Below are 23386 nucleotides of genomic sequence, written 5' to 3'. Positions count from 1 at the left end.
ACAAAAGAAAACCCAATATATTTATTATAATCATTTGAAGTTATTTACAAAATAACTTTTATAATTATTATTTGTTTGTTATTTATGTTCATACAAATATAGGCTAGTCTACTCTAGAGGGTCAAAAAGTGTCATTCTCCATTCTCCAGACAATATTTTAGTAATTTATTTTGGTTTTAGTACAATGATCATATATTTAATGCATCCGATTATTTAATATTAGAAACAATATTTAAGAAAATTTCTCACACATTATAAATGGGTATCTTTATACCTATTTATAATTTGTGTGTGTGTGTGTGTGCTTTAATAAATAGATAAACAATAGAAAGCGTTTCACTAGTGAGATCGTCATATTTGGGAGATCTTGGCATGAAAAATTGCACAATAATTTTGGCACCTTTTAGTGCACAATAATTTTGCAAGTAAATTAGGGAAATAGTTTAATTAGTAATTAGTTTTTCTTTGTGAATATATTTTACTAGGCAAGAGGAAAATTAAAATGTAAACATGGCCTGGATAGGCACATTTCCATCTGTTTGCGCAACTGACGCGCAGCCTTGATGTTGTTTAATGTAAACGCGTACTACGTCATGCGTTACGTTAGTTATGCTCTCTACGTCTGTTCTTTCTGTTTTCTGTGTATGTATCATCTATTTTTCGCTCTTTTCGATAAATAGTTATTTTGGTACATTTTAACAAATATTGATCCGTTCATGTTTGCTGGCCTTAGCGTGGCCGGAGTCTGCGCATGCGCACTGCCTCCGCCAGGCCGTTGCTGTTGGAGCGGGAACACGCACAGCCTGGGATTGTGTTTGACTGACAGCAGCACATCTCTCTTCTTTAGTGATTATACAGCTGAAATAACAGGATAGCATGCCTCGAGAAATCATCACCCTGCAGCTCGGGCAGTGCGGGAATCAGAGTGAGACATTCGCTTTATTACATTCTGTTTGCTATTAAGATTGCCATCTTCTCTAGCAGTAGCAGTACATAAACAGTTAGCTAGCTAGCTAACGTTATCAGTCTGGTCAGCTTTAAAACGACACAATTAATAAACACATTTAATATGACCAGGGGCTTATTATGTTATACCCATTTGCAAGAAACCAATAACTCTTTAATTAATGATTTCTATTCGTTTTTGTTTGCTAATCAATACTGATAAATATTTCATGCTGTCAGTTGGAGATAGGCTAACATACAATTTTAGTGTAAGTTAACTAACCTGGCCCGCTAAAGTTAACTTACTGTGTTTTCGTATGCGCATAATTCGAAACGTTGCTTTTTATTATTTACCGTCACGTCTGATAGTTTTAGATTGAGATATTTACTTTGTGTTTATCGTTTTACTCTGAGAAAGATGGGGTTCATGCAATCCGGTCAGCAAATGATCATTGATTGTGATCATTTCATTTTGCAAGTTTTTTTGTAACTTCTAACAAAGATGTGATACAATTGCCATTATATTATTAACATTCAATCAGCAATATATAATGGCATTTGACGAAGCTTGGATCCTGTTTAACAAGTGCTCTTAAGCATCCTGCATTAATGGACTGAATTGAATCGTGTCTTTATTGTCTCTGTGCAGTTGGTTTTGAGTTTTGGAAGCAGCTTTGTGCTGAGCATGGCATCAGCCCAGAGGGCATCGTAGAGGAGTTCGCCACTGAGGGCACTGACCGGAAAGATGTCTTTTTCTATCAGGTAAGTTACACAAATACAGGCTGATTATACATTCAGAGCGTGCCAATCATCAGCCACAATCACATCATATCAAGAATGCTACTTTAAAGTCAAAATTTTATTTATCATTATATATGAATCATGGAGTTGCTATTTAGAAACTTGCAGTATCATCATGGCATCAGCCAAAATACTGATTGTGACCTTAACATTGGCTTCTGGCTGGGCCATTATGGCCAGTGTGGACGATTTTTATTTTATTGGCATGATTGTGTTTACATGGTAGAATCCATTATACACAAAACAAGTAACAATTAAAAACAAATATACAATATTAAATAATACATATATTTATTTAATAATAAATAACAATAAAAGTGTTAAAATTATGTGCTATGTAATGACTAAAATAATATAAAAAATAATCAAATATATGTACAGTATGTAAATAACTTGAAGGGATATTTGACCCAAAAATTAAAATTCTGTCATACAATGGGGCCCAGCAACTGATTGGTTGCCGACAATCTTAAACATATCATATTTTGTGTTCAGTAGGAAAAAAAAGAAACTCATACAGGTTTGGAACATCTTGAGGGTGAGTAAATTATGACAGAATTTTAATTTTTCGGTGAAATATCCCTTCAACATTGTTAGTGAGGAGTTCACATAGTTTACCACCAGGTGGAGTCATGTTCAAACGTTTTCAGTTGTCATAAGTCAACATTGTTTCTTTGCAGTCATTATGTGGAGGCCTTTTCACCATCTGATGGACAACTAATTTGAAATAAATAGCTCAGCTCCTAGTTTCATTAGTCAGATTAAGAGATTATTCTAATTAAAGACCTAAATGATGTTTCAGTGAAACTGCGGTGAAATCTTAATAAAAGACTTTTGATGTTACAGCTCTTCTGATGTGAATTGTCACTGATTCACGGATTGTGTGAGTCACAGTATTATAGTAATTTCCTCTGTATTATTGCCATTTTTATGGTGATGCTGAAGATCTATAGAAAATAAATAACACAAGCTGCAAATAAATGTATATTTATTTTTTATATATTATTTATTAAATTAAAACAAATAACTTCAAAATGAATCAATATGAAAAAAAATATTTGAACGTAATATAAAATTAACATGTAAAATAAACAGATTTATACTTTAGAATAGATATCATCTTGATGGAATCATATTATAGTGATAAAGAGACTGTAAAACACATCAGCAATAGTCTGGCCACATTTTTATGCAGGGTACAAATGCACACTTTGAGCTGAATTCACTAAAGTTTGTGTGGCTGGTGGAATTAGATATTTATTACATATTCAAAGACTTGTTTAAAAAATATAGATATGAATTTCCTGAATGATGACATTATATGAGAAAGTATTATTACATTTGCCTTTCTATTATTATTATTTATTTATTTTATTTAAGCAACATACATTTTGTACAAATGCAAGTATTAAACATTATGCATACAACACAAAAAAGTAAAGAGAAAAACAACTATATAAAGAAGAAATGAAAAGTGTGACAAAGGAGATAAGAACATAAAGATCTGAATAAAGGTGCATTGGGGTATAAAGATATCAAATAAATATTTTGTAAAGCTCAGATTTTTTGACAGCTTTCTTATTCAAAGAGTCTCTAATACTGTCTACATACATTACTTCAGTCAACAAAATAATAAAATTGGGTTTCTGACTAGTAAACTTATATTTATGAATATAAAATTTTTTCAAAAGTTTAAATTAATTAATTAAATAAAAGCATTTTTCATCATCTTCAGGATGATCCATGAAACCAAAGAGAACATTTTGCTGTAAGAGAGAGACAGGTCTTGAACACGGAATATTTTCATTAATTCATTTCTGTGCCTTACACCACAATATAACAGAATAGTACAATGCCAAAATAAACGTAGAGTTTAAATTTATATATTTTTTAAATTTTTGTAAATAATTGTTAGCTGGGTAAAATTGGTGAATGAGTTTAAAATATATTTCTTTAACCTTATTTGTAATGTAAAACTTCTGTGGTAACAACCACACTTTATGCCAGCAAATAACTTTATCAATTAATAAAGTCTCCTAATAAGATGGAGTTCACCGTTCCTATGAATAATTAGCCCGCTTTCTCAGCGCGGTCAAAATAAAAGTTCCTTTTCTGACATTTATCGGCTAGATGCTGATGCTGTTGATGCTAATAATAAAAAGATGCCAAATATTGGCCAATATGTCCGTATCAATATATTGGTCGACCACTCGTATAAAGCAGCAGTAGTCAGTTTACTGCTGATATCACACATTGCAAGGTTATTTTGCAGGCCTAAACTGCACAAGCATCTTGAGTAGACCTGAGCTGCTTCTCATTTCTTAAATTGTGCATCGTCTTTTTCTTGTAATGAGTATTGAGAAGCACTTAAGGAAAATGCAATTTCCATTGATCCTTTTTTCTATTGTTTCACCCCCTTCAGGCGGATGATGAGCACTACATTCCTCGTGCTGTGTTGTTGGACCTGGAGCCCCGTGTTATCCACACCATCCTGAACTCCCCCTACGCCAACCTGTACAACCCGGAGAACATCTACCTGTCGGAGCACGGCGGTGGAGCTGGTAACAACTGGGCCAGTGGCTTCTCTCAGGTACAGTAATGTTAGACATCAGATTATTTTTTTTCTTTATCAAGATTTTAGATTAAACTTATGTTATATTTTAGGTTCTATAACTGGTTATCGTTTCTTTTTCACTATGTTTAACCACTTTATTTGCTGTTCACATTGTGTAGGGGTGTCCAGTTCTGCTCCTGGAGGGCCACTGTCCCGCAAAGTTAAGCTCCAATTCCAATTAAACACGCCTGAACCAGCCAATCAAGGTCTCCCTAGGCATACTAGAAACTAGCTGGCAGGTGTGTTGAGGCAAGAGCTAAACTCTGCAGGACAGTGGCTTTCCAGGACCGAGTTTGGACACCCTTAATATAGTGTGACAATAAAACATTTTTAACGGATACTAATACTGGCTATACAGACTCATTATAGTCTCTTATTTACAATGAGGTCATACAAACTGCATATATAACTGTGCAATAATATATTATATATTATTATTTTTATTTTTTTATTTTATTTTTTTTAACATGATTGCACAGCTGTCACTGTTTGGCAAAATTATATCAACTACCCATAAATACTGGACAAGCCAAAACAGTAAAACTGTCATGTTTGACAACTTTTTTAGGTTTTGTCTTATAATTAAAATGTTGTCAACATAATTGTTCATTTCAGGGAGAAAAAATCCACGAGGACATCTTTGACATCATTGACAGAGAGGCAGATGGCAGTGACAGTCTTGAGGTATGACTCCCATTTACTGTACACTTCGCTATCTGGATGCTATTTTATTTTTTCGGTGATTGAGTGATTTAACATACAATTTTAAATGTAGTTAGTGTAGAAATGAATGCTGAAAAAGTAGCTTAAAGTAAATGTTGAAAGTAATGATGTATTATGAATAGGTTGGTTTTTACCCTTTTATTCTGTCATTCATTAATACTGTTTTCTCTGACTTTGGGAATATTTGGGTTTTTAAACAGATTATATTTTTAAACAAAGTAAAATGCTTTCTGATGATCTCCAGATGGTAAAGTGACGTACTATTTGACGTACTTTCATTTTTTTCCCATCCCTTTTTTTCTCTCTTTTACCCCTTTTTACAGTGCTCTGTCTACTCTCGTTTAGATTGCTATATTACATAGAACTGTGTATAAAAAAAAAATATATATATATATATATATATATATACATATATATGTGTGTGTGAAAGTCATAGAGGGTTAAACAAAAGTGCTATTGTAATGCCTTATTTTGCACTCTTAATATACAAGATACAGATGTTCCTCCCATTAAAACAACAGACTCGGGCCTCTCTGCGTAATCTGTGTCGTTCACTTTATTACCCACAATTACTGGTGTGTGCGTGTGTGACTTGAATCTAAGTGGAGGTTAGGGAGTGGTTTGGAGAATGATGTTAAAAGTCAGTTAGTTGCATGCACGTGTGTGCAGCATAGCTTAATTAATTTAAATCTCTTCTTAAAACATTTTATTTTAGGATTGCTTTTATCTGATTACTTATTTTACCTGCTTATTTATTTTACCTGCTTATTTTTGTGTTTAAAGTGTGTTGCTTTTCTTTTCTGTTGTTATGTTTGTCTGTAAAGCGCTTTGAGAAAGCAAATTTTAAAGGCGCTATACAAAATAAATGTATTATTATTATTATTAAATGAATTAAAAGTTCTGTTCAATTATTTGACTTGTACTGTTCAAAAGTTTGTGGTCAGGAAGATTTTTAATTCTTTTTTTCTTTCTTTTTTAAAGCAGCTCACCATGTTCATCTATTTAAATGCAATAATTTAAAAACAGTTATAGTGTGTAATATTATTGCAGTTTAAAATACTGTTTGAAAACTGTTTTTTTTATTATTAATAATTTATTCCAGAGATGTCAAAGCTGAATTTTCAGCATCAGTGCTCTAGTCTTAAGTGTCACATGATCCTTCAGAAGTCATTAAAATACGATGATGTGCTGCTCAAGAAACATTTCTTGTTATTATCAATGTAAAAAACAAAAAGTTATGCTGCTTAATATTTTGGTGGTAACCATGATTCTTTTTTTAGGATTATTGAATGAATAGAACAGCATTTATTGAAATCTTTTGTAACATTATAAAATGTCTTTACTTTCACCATTTATCAATTTAATGCTGCTTCTTTTTTTTTGCAGTATTGCTTTATTTAAAAAAAAAAAGTACTGGCCCAAACTTTTGTACAGTACTGTAAATGCTGTGTGTTTTAATATGGTGTAAAAGAAAATGCCCTCGTAAAGGCTAAAAAGCCCTTAGTATGGTTCTAATTCTAGAATGGTAAAAAGTTCTTGTATGGTAAATATTCCTACTTGATAAACTGACACTAGATAGTGGGCAGCACAACTTTAACTATTCTTTCTGGGTTTAGATGGCACCTTAGTCATATACATGTATTTTGTGTATATTTTTAACATTCTGTTTTTGTGGGGGTTTTATTTTTTATTTTTAGGGGTTTGTGCTTTGCCACTCTATTGCCGGGGGAACAGGATCTGGTCTGGGATCTTACCTACTGGAACGACTGAACGACAGGTGAGAAAACACAATTCATTGATATAGGTCTCAAGAGGACTTTGTATCCCTCTGCTCTGACTGATTTTTGCTGTCTACAGTCCCTCTCATGAAGTGTAAATCCACACCCTTCGCATTGTTCGTCTAGACTTGCAGTCCTGAAGCGTTTGGGTGGCAGTCAGTGTAATTAGAGGGAGATGCAGGCAGCAGCCATCGCCGGGTGTAATTACGTCTCTTTAGGGATGTGTTTAATACCATTGCGTGTGCAACCTCAAGTGCACGTGTTCTTGTGCCTTAAACTTTTAGCTATCTTCTGTTTTTTTAGGTATCCTAAAAAACTAGTTCAGACCTACTCGGTCTTTCCTAACCAGGATGAGATGAGTGATGTTGTCGTACAGCCATATAATTCTCTTCTGACACTAAAGAGACTGACCCAGAATGCAGATTGTGTGGTGAGTGAATGAACACATGCACACACACACACACACACACACACACACACACACACACACACACACACACACACACTCACACTCCTAGGTTGTAGTTCTTAAATGAATGTGTTTCTATTTGAAACAGAGCCCTTCTCATACACAGCCTGCTACTCTAACTGCACATTTCCTCACAGTTACACAATCCACCTCCTCAAACAGACCTTCTTTCTTTCTCTCCTGCTTTCATTCCCCAAACACCAGCAGGTGGAGAAAAGGAGGATAGTCTTATGTGGTTATCCACATCTCTCCTTCCATTTCCTCCTTATTAACATGGACCAAGCTATTGAATCATTCCATAAACCATGCAGAGTGCTGTCATATCTGTAGATGTGGAATGGAAGTTTATAGATGTGTCAACAATTGCTGGTTTCTGACTGATAACCATCAGCACATGATTAAGCAGATATGTATTTGACAATCAACACATGCTGTTGACTCTCTGAGGGGCCAATAATTACTTATATCCTTATTTGAGCTTTATAAGAATTGCTAGGTTTGATCACCCCAGTAAATACATCATTATTCATATCACCAGCAAATATTCATGTGTAAGGGCCGCGGTTCAGAATAGATTGAGCTTTAGTGGAGCAAGTATTTCTTGCAGCTGTCTGCTAGCTTCATTCTCTTTTCTGGCTTATATAGTAAGAGAGAGTCAGCACAAAAGATGAGAAGGTTAATAGAGGTAGATGACTTTCTGTCTTTCTTTGTTGAGAATACAGATCTAGACTTAACTCCAAGTCTCATACGTTAATAATGCCAGCTTCACTTTTAATTAAAAAAGATAGTTCATCCCAAAATGAAAATTTGTTGATGACAAAAATTTCATTTATTCACCACTAAACCCATAAGACTTTTGGTCACCTTTAAAATGAAAGATTTTTTTGAAAGTCTATTTCACTAAAACATTCAGGCCTCAAAAAGTTTGTAAAGGTCTTAAAGGGAACTATCCCTTTTACTCTTAAGAGGAAAACATTCTCTAGTCGTACAAAATATGCAGTGATCCTTTCTGTTCAAAAAATATTGCGTAAGTATTGTGTCAATGTAATACAAACTAGGGACAACTTTTATTTTAAAAACCGGTTTGCTCTCAGTTCATTAGCTGAAATTTGAACTATTGTAAAGCACCTTTCACACAGCACATTGATCCCGCGTAATTGCCGGGAAATTGCCAGAACACAGAACACGACCCGGGATTGATGCCGGGATCGATGCCGGGTTGGGGACCTAGTAACATTCCCGGGATCAGTCCCGGAACACACGCTGTGTGAACAAAAGCCGTAATCGATGCCGTGTCGTAATGATGATGGCGCTGAATCTGGGATCATTCGCCAGCGTGAAATGGTACGTAATGTGCTAGTTTATGATCGAATCAGAGAAAAAAAATAACAAGCATGGTTTCAGCTCATAAGCAAACTATAGATGCTGCTGAGACATTACTTGTCACATCGATGTCACGTGTCTTTACGGGATTTTTACGGGTTGTGTGTGAACGCACTCTCCGATTCTGGAAAATCACTGGCAGTGTGGACGGGTCAAATCCCAGGTCACTTTATCCTTGTATTTTCTGTAATCTCTGTGTGAAAGGGGCTTAAGTTGAATTACAGTAGTACTCAACAAGTTTTGCAAAAAAAAACACTTAAAGGTGCAGTGTGTGACTTTTAGCAACATCTAGCAGTTCGGTTGCAAGTTTACACTAAGGGCTCAGCCCACCGCTCACCCCTCCCTTTCGAAGAAGCTACGGTGGCTAAAACGGGACAAACATCGTCGTCTGAGACGGCAGAGAATAGCCAGAGTAAACCAAGTTTCTGTACCACAGTCCATTATAAACCACATCATGGATAAAGTTTACAAAGCCATAGTCAGGTGAGGATCAAGGGTCTTAATATATAATATAATAATAGTAATCAGCTGATTGTCTCACGAACGTAACCAGCACATTTCTCCCCACATAGCAAACCCATAATACAGTGAGGGAGAAGAACCACATGAAACTATGCAACTATATATTTTTTCTAACAGGGTAGTAAAAGTTTAGCTGGCTAATATGAGCTGTTACTGTGGCTGAGCTGGTTAAAGCGTTAAGCCTTGTTTATACTGGACGCGTCCGCATGAGCCCAAAGGTGCGTGCGGCAAAAATAACGTGATTGTAACAGCGCGCGCCTCCGCATCCCCTAGACACCATTTACTACACACAATAGGCTTTTTTCTCTGATTTTGGAAACTCGATCGACTTAAAATGCTTCCAAGATCGACGGGTTGGTGATTCCTGTAACTGTTTTACGGTCAATGACAAGAGTACTAATCAGCTGTCTCACGAACGTAACCAGCACATTTATCCCCACATAGCAAAGCCATAACACAGCAAGGGAGAAGAATTAAGTTACATGAAACAATCCAACTACATATTTTACACCACTGACAAGGGTAAAGTCACTACTCACGGTGTTTTTGGCCAGCTTCTAGCTTTCTGCGGCTTCTCTTTCAAGGTATTGACGAAACGCGCTCTGTAACGCTGTTTGTTCGCTGTCGGCTACGGTAGAAACATGACGTCACAATATGTCGACCTTCATAGAAGGGGATTCCCGCACCTATGTAGATATAAATGCCTCATTCTAAGGTAATAAAAACATTACGGCTTATTAAGTAAGTTCTTTATACACCACTGAACACATAGTTATGGATGTCATATTGCATTTCTGTTAATAGATACCCAAAATATTTACACATTGCACCTTTAAAGCGTCAGTTCACCCAAATGTTAAAATATTAATCTCCGATGCGCATTCACGCAACAACGTCTGCTCTTGCGTCAACACAACACGCATGCTCTTCTGGACGTGTGTTGGAGATGAATATTTTGTACATAAAGTGGTATAATAATTAAAAAACATTTAGGCAAACAAAACACTTGCGTCACTTCATAAAATTGAGGTTTTACCACTGGAGTCACATGGGATTACTTTTTTGATGTCTTTAGTACCTTTCTGGGGCTTGAAAGTGGTAGTTGTGTATTTGTCAATGGAGAAAGCTCTCAGATTTCATTAAAAAGATCATCATTTGTGTCCTGAAGATCAACGAAAGTCTTACGGGTTTTGATCGTACAGCATAACACATTCACCACATTGTTTTCAGATGACTTTATTTAAAAATATTAATTATATATATATATATAAATATTGATATTAAATACTATGGTAAAAATAATATTGACATTGTTCTACACTGACTGCAAGTGAGATGGCAATTCTAGATTAAACTCTTACAGAATTTTTTTTGAATTTCTTACATTTTGATTCCAGTTCCTTAAAGGGTAACTAAACACCTGGTCAGAGCGTAACTCCACCCACTGGCAATATTTGAAAAATGCTGGAAAAGTGGGCAGAGCCCCGCGGAGATAAAGGGGACGATTCAAGGGCGGGGCTGAGCGGGGGGGCGTGCACGTGAGACCCGCAGTGACGGATTCTATGACAGCAGCTGTCAGACTCTGAGGGGGCTTTCACACAGTTTTTTGCCAGTTAAGTTCGGAACGGGACACGGTTTGTATGAAAAATCGCTAATGTGAACGCTGTCATGTGGACCCGGGTGCCCGCTGGGGTACCGAACCTGGAGGAGGTGGTCTGAGTTCGGTTGCTCCCGAATCGTGCTGCGGTTCGCGTGTATGTGAAAGCAACACGGACCCGGCGGGTGCGCACTTGTTCAGGAATAAAAGTATCCTGCACATGCGTTTTAGCCGATTATGATGTATTTAGTTAAATAAAACACATGTAAGGGATTATAGTGTTGATGATTTACCTTGGATACGAGCAAGATCGATCCTGCAGTGTATTCGCGGGTAGTGCGTACAAGAATCAGGGCAACAAATTAATGGAAATCCACTATCTCCTTTTGCAAGCAGCGGGAAAAAGACACCTTATGCGACCAGTGTTGTGCAAGTTACTTCCAAACTGTAATACATTATATATTACTTGTTACTGTTATTTAAAAGTAATTCATTACCTTACAATATTACTGTCTCAGAATTGTAATTTGTTACATTACTCCTGTATTACTTTTGAGTTACTTTCACCAAAATAACTATACAGGAGTAGAACTTAACATTCTAAAATGACTAAGGCTGTAAGGATATGCCAAATCATATGAAACCGAAATCGCGACACTCCGATCCATGAACCTGCAGAATCGCGACACACCCCTTCCAACTCCCAGCGTTATCCACACCGTCCAGATCCAATGCTACCACATCTTTAAATTACTATTAGTATTATCTGAAGTTAACTTAACATTATAAAATACGTAGACCTACACCACAAAACTAGTTGAGGATGAATTATTTAAAATTTGGGAATTCCAGCGTTATGGACATGACATTTGCAGTCAAAACTTGAAATTTAAATTCTCAGAAAATGCATTAATACCAAAATATTGAAACGTCTTTTTATCCATAGGCTCCTCCCTGAAAGGAGTCCAGACATTAGAAAAATATCAGTCTACACATGCGTTTTATATTTAATATTAGGGAAATAGACAGTCATGCGTGACAAAAAAAATCTTTAACTTTTAGGAGGCAACGATTATTATTCTTTTTTTATTTTTTTTGTTGTAATTCTGTGAATTACACTGCGCAAATCGGATGAAGAAGGGTTGGCTCTCCACAGAACATAAAGTATTCATTTTATTTTATTTTTCGTGTTCGCATTTATGAGGAAAAAACAATGTTAGAGACGTGACAGTTCTCCGTTATGGACGCGACCACTCTGAAGCGGCACTAAAAGACTGCTTTAAAACTTTCACAGAGACCTTACACACACAAAGCCTTTCTTTAAAGTGAATTTCGTTTTGTATTAATTGTATCTTAATTTTAACCAATGTTTCGTCAACCAATTGCCTGGATTTAAGCGCGTGAACTGGAGTGTGTCTCATAAATGAACCGAAACTCAGCGTATAAGTATAGCCTATTCACGGACTTGAAAAATATATCTATATTGACATGCCTACTTGTAAACAGAACAATTCAAAATGAAAGAAAACATGCTCTCTGCTTATGAAATGAAATGTGCATTTCTCCTCTGGTGCATTCACTACGGCGAAGATCGCGAGTCAGCATCGTCAGCTTCATCTTGACTTTATTAATAAACAATTAAAATGTCTGCTTGCTATATTTGACATATTCATAATCATTGCTTTTGCCGGTTCTTTGTGACAGCTTTTAGGTGCTTTATTGGCAGCGCCGCCGCCTTTACATGAACGCGTCACCACCGCATCAAAAACATGATTGCGTGATGAAAACATGAAAAATACCAAATAAACATAGCCTAACTGTTTAGAAAGAAAACACAGAACGAATAGCCTAATGCGCATACGTCCATCTCGCGAATGTATAGTCTTCTTCATGCCATCTTCACCATTAGCCGCTTTTCCTCTGGCCAGCGCGAGCACAGAGTCCGAAATCATACCTCACGGCACTCCTGTAAAAAAAAAAAATCGCTATACAAATATATCAGACGCTGCCATTTAGTCTTTATTTACAGACTTGGACACCACACGCGGCTATTGACTGACCACGAACAGGTAATTTAGCCTACTTGCATTTTTCATTCGTTAATGTCTCGCGGTCTTGCTGTTTTTTGTTGTTGTTTGTTTTACAATTAAAACTAAAAGTCTGTTGTAACGCAAGCCTTACTGAACATGTACCGAGTAAAATATTACTGAAAATTGAAAAGTAGAGCCCGACCGATATGGATTTTTGGGGGCCGATGCCGATACCGATATTAGGGAGTAAAAAAAGCCCGATACCGATATATCGGCCGATATTATTTATGTGTATATTATAATACAGTAGCAATATTATTTATGTGTATTATAGTACAGTATACCAGTCAAACGTTTGGACACTTTCCTATTGGTGTGTACAAACTTTTGATGGGTACTTTACACAGTAGCTATAAACAGAATAAATATATTTTATAAACACGTTTTGCAATGATCACTCAAATGTGGTAATCAAACACTTGTCTGACACAGATATGTAATGGAGGCAGGGGGAATGATAGAATGAGAATTATACAGCTGAGCTGTAACCAAACTAGTTTGCATTGCATGTTATATTATATTATATTAAATTCTAAATACTGTTGCATAATCTTCACTAACGACGACTTTGTCTTTTAATTTAGTCATAACTTGTATCAATAAATATATAAAAAGTGTCACTGAGAAAACCTTATTATCTTCTGTTTTTACTCTTAGTTCCTCTAATCTCTACCAGTGGAGGAAGAACTCAGATCTTTTTACTAAAGTAAAATGAATAATATCATAATGAAAACGTTTTTAATTACATATGTACAGTACTTTTATACTATTTTAAATAATTAGTAAGCAAAATGTACTAAAAGTGAAACTAGGCTACTCTTAATGCAAAATGGCCCTATATAAAGTGTTATAATTATATACATTTTTGGAATATTGCTTGATGTTGTAACGTAGCGTTATCAGGCAGAATGAGCTTTAACACTGTGTCTACACCGGACGCGGCCGTTACTGCTCGCGTCGCAACAGCTGTTTACCCTAGACAAAGCAGAATCAGTTTACTGTCGGAGATCGCTCGCGCCACGCATTTTAATCAATGTTTCATCAACCAATTGCCTTAATAAATAAGAAGAAGGCCTAAATATAGCAGACAATATAATCAGGACTTCTCAGCTGCGCGCTTGCAATAGTCACAAGCTCACACAATACGTGACAGAGGCTTGTAGCAGAGAAATCAATTCTGTGAATTACACTGCGCAAATCACAAGTAGGCTACTACCCACCGGATGAAGAAGGGTTGGCTCTCAGTCTCCACAGGCTACATAAAATATTCATTTTATTTTATTTTATTTTATTTTTCGTGTTTGCATTTATGAGGAAAAAACAATGTTACAGACGCGACAGTTCAGCACTACGGACGTGAGCGCTCTGAAAGCGGCACTAATGCTTTGAAACTTTCACATAGACATCAAACAGAAAGCACAAAACCTTTCGTTTCAAAGTGAATTTCGTTTTGTATTAATTGTATCTTAATTTTAATCAATGTTTCATCAGCCATTTGCCTGGATTTAATTTATAAGAAGTAAATTTAGCAGACGATAGATAATCTCGACACGGAGGCGCCTGCGGGTGAACTGGAGCTCGTCTCATGAACCGAAACTCAGCGTATAGACCTGAGAATTGAAATATATCTATATTGAAATGTCTACTTTTAAACAGAACAATTCAAAACGAAAGACAGACAGACTCATGTAATCGTATGAAATGTGCATTTCTCTCTGGCGCGCGCTCACTGAAGATCGCGAGTCAGCATCGTCAACTTCATCTTTGGCTGACACTGACTGAAAACACTTGTTTATTAATAAACAATTAAAATGTCTCCTTGCTATATTTGTTGTATTCATAATCATTATTTTTGCCAATTCTTGTGACAGCTTTTAGGTGCTTTATTGGCAGCGCACCCTTACATGAATCACCGTACCCGCATTTTTTAAAATATTCATTTATCGGCCATTATAAATGCAGATACCGATAGTTAGGAAAATGCCTAAAATCGGCCGATAATATCGGCCCGCCGATATATCGGTCGGGCTCTATTGAAAAGTAATGCCTTACACTACTGAGTTACAGCAAAAAGTAACATGTTACTGTAATGCATTACTTTTGTAACGCGTTACTCCCAACACTGTAGAGGGCAGCACTCAATAGATGTTTTTACACCATATATTGTAGAATTAAAACACTTTATACCCAAATGTCAAAAAAGTTACTCGAAACAATGAACATCTCTAATAAAGCCCCATTCTTACAGATCATTAACTAAAAAAAGTTGGTTTAGGATTTAGTTACCCTTTAATTTAAAGAGACTTGCAGTGTTTTTAAGGTATACATTATGTTTGTTTGTGTGTTTTCTGGCAATACACCGTTGTTAGTGTCATGCTCTTCCAGTTAAGTGTTGAGTTGTTCTGCAAGATTCTCTCTCTAGTCTGCATCCTGTTTGCTACTTCGATTCAAATCCTGTAATAGCACGATAGTAGGTCCTCCTGGCTCCACTTGGGTCTCGGGTAATTTAAAATGAATGTTTTTACCCAAGAAGACCTGATTTTTTTTTTTTTACAAATGCCAACTTAGTTACCATTATTTGTTTTTAGCGTTTAACAATATTTTATGGTTTAAAACTAATACATACTCAATAATTCCATAACGACGTTATGGACCCAAGAACACCTCTAACACACAGTCCTGACATAGTTATCTCTTTCCTTTTCATTCTCTCTCCATGTCTCTTTCAGGTAGTGCTGGACAACACGGCTTTGAACAGAATCGCCACCGACCGGCTGCACATTCAGAACCCTTCATTCTCTCAGATCAACCAACTGGTGAGTTTTAAGAGACATCCTGTATCGGATCTCTCTTTTAGGAGGACACAACCACTGATAAACTTTTACTGTAAATCTCTGAACAGTTTTGCCTTCTGAAGTATGCGATTATGGATGTTTATAGCATGGATCTGAGAAGACGAGAATGTTTTAAACATGCCCATAGACTGTAAAAAAAGATGGACAACGCCCCTTCGTTCTCTTCTATTAATGAGAAGTGAAGCCGCCATTGTCCCGATATGGCGCTGACATCTTGGGACTTGAGTCTGCGCAGTTGCGATTTCGGGACCAGACATGCGCTGTAGTGAGCAGGAAGTAAAGCCGCGAAATCAACGTCCCGCTCTGGTACCGCCCTCACTCTCGCTGAATCAAGCGCAAGCATGCGCCTCTGCTGCAGAACAAACCATTATGTCGGTGTGAAATAATTAATTATAGAAATTTAGATATTAAATTTAAAGCTCCAATCTCCTCAGTCCTCCAAAGATCCCGAAAAAAGTCTGTTGTTGCTTCAGTGACTACTTTGCTCAGAGAACCTGTCAATCACAGCTGTCAATCATGTACGCCACAGCACCGTTTTTATAGCATCAAATAACTAACTAAAAACAAACTTATTTTAAAAACAAACACTTGAAATTACATCAGCGTGATGAAAACTACAGTAAATGACAGAAACCATCTTTGGAAAAAAGATATGTGATTATGTGAAGTGTAATTTAATTGTTTAGTTGGTCTCACGTCCCATTGAATAACACGGGGAGGCGGGGTTTATGAGCTATACTAGGACCAGTCACCGGGGGGTGATCGAGACGCTTTGGCTTCACTTTTCAGGGCTTGTGCGGCACGCTTGAACATGCCACTTTCCATTATTCGTTTCGAGCATTTACCAATATTTTATTATTTAAAACAAATACATATTAAATAATTCCATGACTCTATTATCCTCCTCCTCTGTTCTCTGTGAAACCCTCTTAGAATATAACGTTAGGGAAAAATTTGAGGATAACTTGTATCTTCCCAGATTGGATGAACTTTGTAACTTTCCAGATCGTATACATGCAAAAACAGATACGTTATACACTAAGGGAAAAGGAAAACATTAAAAAGCATCATATGACCCCTTTAGGCATCATTGATGAACACACTCACTGACATCGATCCTAAACATTTTTAAACCGTCCCCAACATGACGCCATTCTGCCAATTAAATAAACCGCCCCAACATGATGCCATTCTGTCAATTTAATATTAGTGTCTTTTTAATTTTAAAGCCCTTCCCTGCAGCAGAGAGGGACTGGCCTGGTGTGATTCGATTTGGGACAGTACAGTCACTCCTCATATATTTATCACAGTTGGGCGCTGGCAGCTCTCCTACGATAAGACATGCACTTTCAAAATTCAGACAACAGAAACATCAGCACATCAGAAAACCAACCTAACTGTGAAACCACCAAGGGTTTATTAGGTAACGAGACAAATGAAAGCATGAGGTTGGAAAATATATATACGCAGCTGTCAAGAAAGTGAATAAGCTAAACCACAAAATTTGAAACAGCACAGTTTCAGGAGGAAGCAACATGGGGAGTTGCCTGTTCTGAAAGTTGTATTTAGGAGCCTGACAGCTGTCATGTCACATTCTAATGAGGAGATAATAAATAACCAGTGACATCCCGTTCAGAGCTCATCTATGCTTTGTTCTTATACACCATTCTTACAGCACCCTGCTCCATGGTGAATAGTTCACTTTGCCGACTCATCCATCACTGTCTTTATCGCCTCTAATAGAAATGTGTCATATGTCATATTCAACTTTCACAGTACTGTGCATAGATTTCTGTGAAGGGTGCTATAAGAAAACCTGTTTCACCAGTCCAGGCTATTGTGTTCTTAAACACCGGCTGCATTTACATACAGAACAGGTTTCAAATGTACCATTAGCACACCCACATAATTAAGACGACACAATATAAAATTAAAACTTGATTGATTTTTTTCACATTCTTCTTGTCACCCATCCACCTAGACTGTCAAAAGACAAGTGTTCCTTTTCTCCAACAGGTGTCCACCATAATGTCAGCAAGCACAACAACCCTCCGTTACCCTGGATATATGAACAATGATCTGATTGGTCTCATTGCGTCACTCATCCCCACTCCCCGCCTCCACTTCCTCATGACTGGATACACACCACTGACCACCGATCAGTCCGTAAGTTGTTCAAATATGAGACTATGCATAAAGATTCTTTGCAGAAATGCAAACAAGCTTTGTAGCTCTGTTCTAAAGTCTAGTACTGTAAGCTTCTGTCTGCAGTCTATATATGCAACTACCTCCTTAGGCAACATCCAAACCAAAATGGAGCCTCATAAGTGACTGATTTGAAACTCTCTTCATTGGCAGTTCTCTGTTTAAAGGGGAATTCGGCAACTATTACAACTTAATAAAACCGTTTAAAAATCATTTGGATGGTTTAATAACCTGTTCTGGTGAGAATGGTGACTTTCCCCGCTCCCCCCAACGTTCCTAGGCGGAAAACCAACCTTGCAACATGAGGATTAACGTCCCGGTAAGTTGGAAATAGGAAGTCTCGTGAGAAGCGAGAACGAGCGAGAAACACAAACTGCTTTACGGCAATTCGACATAAACACACACGCCGCCCTCAGTGTGTATGATGTATTACCCACCTCGGTAGACATACTCCACACGATAAAGTTGGCCGGCTCCGATAATAACAAATGCACATGAGCAGTGGTAGAAAGGGGGAGGAGGGGCCGCAAGTGAGTTTTTTTACGACATCGTTGTGAAATAAACGCCTCACAGCTGTAGGGGAGCTCGCTGAGCAAACATGCGACAACAAAAGTGAAAATCTGCGAAGAAATAGCTAGGGTTGCCGAATGCCCCTTTAACTCACTGTTGACTCCAATAGTCTTATGTTAGCATGTTGCTAAGCTAAAGATCCATTTTTAATTACATGGAACTATCTAATCTGTCTGTCATTCTATACAGCTATTGTTCTGTCTTTCGTTCTTTCTATCTATCTATCTATCTATTTATCTATGTCCATCTGTCTGTCTGTCTATCTGTCGTTTATCTATCTATGTCGGTTGTTCTTTCTATTTGTTCATCTGTCCCTTTCATTATTAATAAAGGATGAAAAATCTAATTTAATTTCTTTTTACTTTGTGTCCACTGCCTTGGTTTTAATATTTTTTCTTAAAAATGAATGCGCTTTAAATCATACTGTAAATTTTTCCCTTTCTTTTTAGGTGGCAAGTGTGAGGAAGACTACCGTTCTTGATGTGATGAGGAGACTCCTGCAGCCTAAAAATGTCATGGTGTCCACAGGCAGAGACCGCCAGACCACTCATTGCTACATTGCCATTCTCAACATCATCCAGGGAGAGGTGGACCCCACACAGGTGTGAGCTTGCTAGATAAACACAGCACATTCTGAGCCTTAGGTGTGCATGCCCTTATGTTTATGTGTCCTTGCAGGTCCATAAGAGTCTGCAGAGAATCAGGGAGAGGAAGTTAGCTAATTTCATCCCATGGGGTCCAGCTAGTATCCAGGTGGCACTGTCCCGCAGATCTCCCTACCTGCCCTCAGCTCACCGTGTCAGTGGACTTATGATGGCTAATCACACCAGCATCTCTTCAGTAAGCGCTGACCTTAATTTATGTACTGCTCAAAAAATAGTTTATCAGGATGAATCTGTATTGGATGTACACTACCGTTTACAAGTTTGGGATCAGTAAGATTTTTTTAATGTTTTTGAAAGAGGACTCTTTCGTTTTGGTCGATCGGATCACAAGTGGACGACACTAAATAGAGGTGTTAATGGGATCTAAATAGATTTGAGCTTGTCAACTTTTAACCACTTCCAGAGGTAGTTGAAAATGTTCACTTCGTTCACTGTGGCTATCAGAGCAGAAACAAAGCAGAAGGATCTGAAAAAGCCCATCAATTTACCCGCCCGTGGACTCTCCCCACAAAGAAATCAGGACAGAAGTGGTTGAAACTGAACAAAAGAGACAGATTGAAACACATTGGGTGAACAGGAATGCGTCTCCCTCGTCTACTTGTGATCCGATCAACCAAAATGCATCTTAAAACCAGGTGTGAACAGGGCCTTAGCTATCTAACACTGTTAAATAACACTATTAAATCTTTAGCAAATCTCAAAATATCAATTTTACAAAATGTAAAAAATGATGTCATTAATGACTCACCCTCATGTCGTTCCAAACCCGTAAGACCTCCGTTCATCTTCAGAACACAGTTTAAGATATTTTAGATTTAGTCCGAGAGCTTTCTGTCCCTCCATTGAAAATGTATGAACGGTATACTGTCCTTGTCCAGAAAAGAAATAAAGACATCATCAAAGTAGTCCATGTGACATCAGTGGGTTAGTTAGAATGTTTTGAAGCATCGGAAATACATTTTGGTCCAAAAATAACAAAAACTACGACTTTATTCAGGATTGTATTGTCTTCCAGTTCTGTTGGGGATCCGCGTTCGCAAGTCCGCAGTGACACTGATGACGTAAGACGCTGCTGACGTGTATCTGGTGCGTCCGTGTATTCGGGTTCAAATAAATATGGCTGGGCAAAAAAATGCAAGTCTTCCTCTGTGTGGAAATCCTTAGACATGTTTGTGAAGATTGTTTTGTTTCCAGCGTGCGTCTCCCTCAGACTGTAAACGAAGCTCGGGCGCACCAGACACACGTCAGTAGCGTCTTACGTCAGCAGCGTCACTGAACGCGGATCCCCAACAGAACCGGAAGACAATACAATGCTGAATAAAGTCGTAAAATGTATTTCCGATGCTTCAAAACATTCTAACTAACCCACTGATGTCACATGGACTACTTTGATGATGTCTTTATTTCCTTTCTGGACAAGGACAGTATACCGTTCACAAATTTTCAATGGAGGGACAGAAAGCTCTCGGACTAAATCTAAAATATCTTAAACTGTGTTCTGAAGATGAACGGAGGTCTTACGGGCTTGGAGCGACACGAGGGTGAGTCATTAATGACATCATTTTCATTTTTGGGTGAACTAACCCTTTAATTATTTATTTATAATGTATTCCTCTTTTATTATTATTTAATTATAATTAATCAACCCATAGTTCTTCTCTCAGAATCCCAAAACACCACTGAACAGGGTTTCCATGTGTATGGAAAACTAGGAAATATCAGTGAATTTTTAAACTTGTGATATCCAGGCCTGGAAAATTCTCTAGCAGATATAAGCATTTCTGATTAATTCATCAGCTAGACTATTCATGAGTGCAGTTGCTATAAAATGTTTGAAAAAATCTATGTTCAGCAGAGCCAGCGCCAGCTAATCACCGAAAAGTCAGAAACTATCCCCAGCTAGAAAAACATATGTGGCCCATTATATCTGTTGGACCATATACAAACCTGTCGCTCCTACAAGAAACTACACGCTACTGAGCAAATACAGATGGCAGAGCATTGTAAAATATTACTCCCTAAAACAAAAAATGAAATTTGCCTAGACCAACATATAAAAAAATAAAAAATGGACTCATCGATATCCATATGTACACATTTTAGACAAAAAGATATACGTATATACATTTTAGATACACAATTTCAGCTGTTTTACCATGAATAGAGTTAAGTACCACCACCACCAAAAGTTATTGTCTGCTTTACTGTAAAACACACTCATTGTGATGCGTTTAACAGATGCATCATTTTATAGTAATTTAGAACAGCCTGAACTTTTAGCCTACTCAGTAGAGCTGCGTCCTTCATGACACGGGAAGTTCGTAGGTTAATGTGGCAAAAGTACGATGCCATCAAAATGCGACTTTGTGAAACAGACAGCCCTTAACCAAAATGTTGCTATAGTAGCGTAATATTAATGCTAGAAAGAATATGCACTAGACAACTTTGATTTTTCTTTTTTTTGTCTAATCTATTTCAACATTAAAATCCATTTTCACATGGACTACAAAACTGAAAAAAGTCATTGAAATGCATTGCTCAAAATGTGGGCAGACTTTCTAATCTCTGTTCTCCTCTCCCTCACTCCTAGTTGTTTGAGCGAACCTGTCGTCAGTATGATAAGCTGAGGAAGAGGGAGGCCTTCCTCGAGCAGTTCAGGAAGGAGGACATATTCAAGGACAACTTTGACGAGCTGGATAACTCTCGCGAGGTGGTTCAACAGCTTGTGGATGAGTACAGCGCCGCCACGCGTCCCGACTACATCTCCTGGGGCACACAAGAGCAGTAAAAACCCCTCCGCCCACTCCCTAAACAGCAGAGAAAGAATGACTCCAGGAGCAAACAATAGAATTTCAGTAGTGAATGCACTTCTTAAGGCTCGTGTCAATAAATCTTTTATGGCTCGTCATACTGTTCCTCCAGAGCCTATTTCTGCATTACTGCTATGGTAAGAGACACTCATTTATGTAATGTGATTTCTCATGTTTAGAAGCCTATCAAAAGTTCTTCATGATTTGTTGCCTCTATCCTGAGCTGTAAATTTCCTATCTTTGATCAGAGAATTCATGGCTCCGTCTTAATCTATTTTTGTACTGCACTCGGCACTCTTCTGCACAGAATCTACATCAATCTATGTCAAGGTGGCCTGCACACAAACTTCCCTGACCACACACACGTTGTACGTCTACACCGATAAGACTGGGTGGTCTCAGATGAATGTAACCGTAGGAGGGAGTGTGAAAGATTAAGCCTCTTAGAAAAGATCAGACTTGAAGCAGCTTATGAATACACCATCTAACTCCCTCACGTTCACGCATGCATGCTTTTAGACACAAGGCGCTTGCTTTCAGGGGATAGACTAAGATTGTGTGATTGAATCAATTTTCCTCTGTCTTATTGTCATGCATCACTCTAGGAGATTATCTCAGAGTTTTGAGAGATGATCAGTAAGTCAAGTGTTGTGCTGTACCTCAATCCCATCCAATCAGTGAACCCTCATCGGGCTCTTTTTCTAGTCAATTCAATCAGTGATGTTACCTCAAAGTCTGGCAGACTCAATAATACACAAATCCCAACAAATATCACATTTCGTATTTTGAATAATTTATTCTTCTGCTCCGGTCTCTCTTTATATTTTGTATTGTATTGGGAAGTGATAGAACCTTCACATGAAACTCTCATGCCAGATTCATTTCTCAGTGCTTTCTTTTCCTCAGTTACCACATGTTCTTTTTATTAATATTATACTGTGTATATAGTTTGCTGTCAGACTTGATGCATTTACTTGAAGTTCATGAGACTGAATAAATGTTTTTGTACAAGAACATTTCCATTTGTGTTGATTACTAACAGACCATCTGCAGTCATGTCAGAATCACTCACAACAGATTATTACCTCTGATAACTGGTCTTCATCTCTTGACCTAACCAGCTGATGGATACTGATAAACTGAATCAAGGACATACTGAATCCAATCTTGCTCCTTAAAGGGTTAGTTCACCCAAACATTAAATTCTGTCAGTAATTACTCACCCTCATGTTGTTCCAACCCCGTAAGACCTTCGTTCATCTTCGGAAAACGAATTAAGATATTTTTGAAGAAATCTGAGAGCTGGATCACTCCTCCATAGGCTTCTTAAGGGATTGAACTTGCAGGCCCCGAAAAGTT

The 23386-nt window shown here is 37.4% G+C and overlaps 1 protein-coding gene across 1 annotated transcript; it reads left to right on the top strand.

Annotated features, from left to right (window-relative positions):
• Positions 1 to 552: 552 nt before the first annotated feature.
• Positions 553 to 23041, top strand: tubg1 (tubulin, gamma 1). Its single transcript, XM_077213122.1, has 11 exons — positions 553 to 925; positions 1595 to 1707; positions 4169 to 4336; positions 4976 to 5044; positions 6781 to 6860; positions 7165 to 7291; positions 15652 to 15738; positions 17794 to 17943; positions 19002 to 19154; positions 19231 to 19392; positions 21808 to 23041. Exons 1-11 carry the CDS (start codon positions 877 to 879, stop codon positions 22003 to 22005), a joined length of 1356 nt encoding a protein of 451 aa, XP_077069237.1. The 5' UTR covers positions 553 to 876; the 3' UTR covers positions 22006 to 23041.
• The last annotated feature ends 345 nt before the right edge of the window (positions 23042 to 23386 follow it).

Source organism: Siphateles boraxobius, unplaced genomic scaffold, assembly GCF_051911475.1.
Source record: "Siphateles boraxobius isolate OS27281-9 unplaced genomic scaffold, OSU_SipBor_1 66, whole genome shotgun sequence".
NCBI lineage: Eukaryota > Metazoa > Chordata > Actinopteri > Cypriniformes > Leuciscidae > Siphateles > Siphateles boraxobius.
Note: the sequence above shows the minus strand (reverse complement) of the source record. Positions and strands in the feature narration are given on the sequence as shown.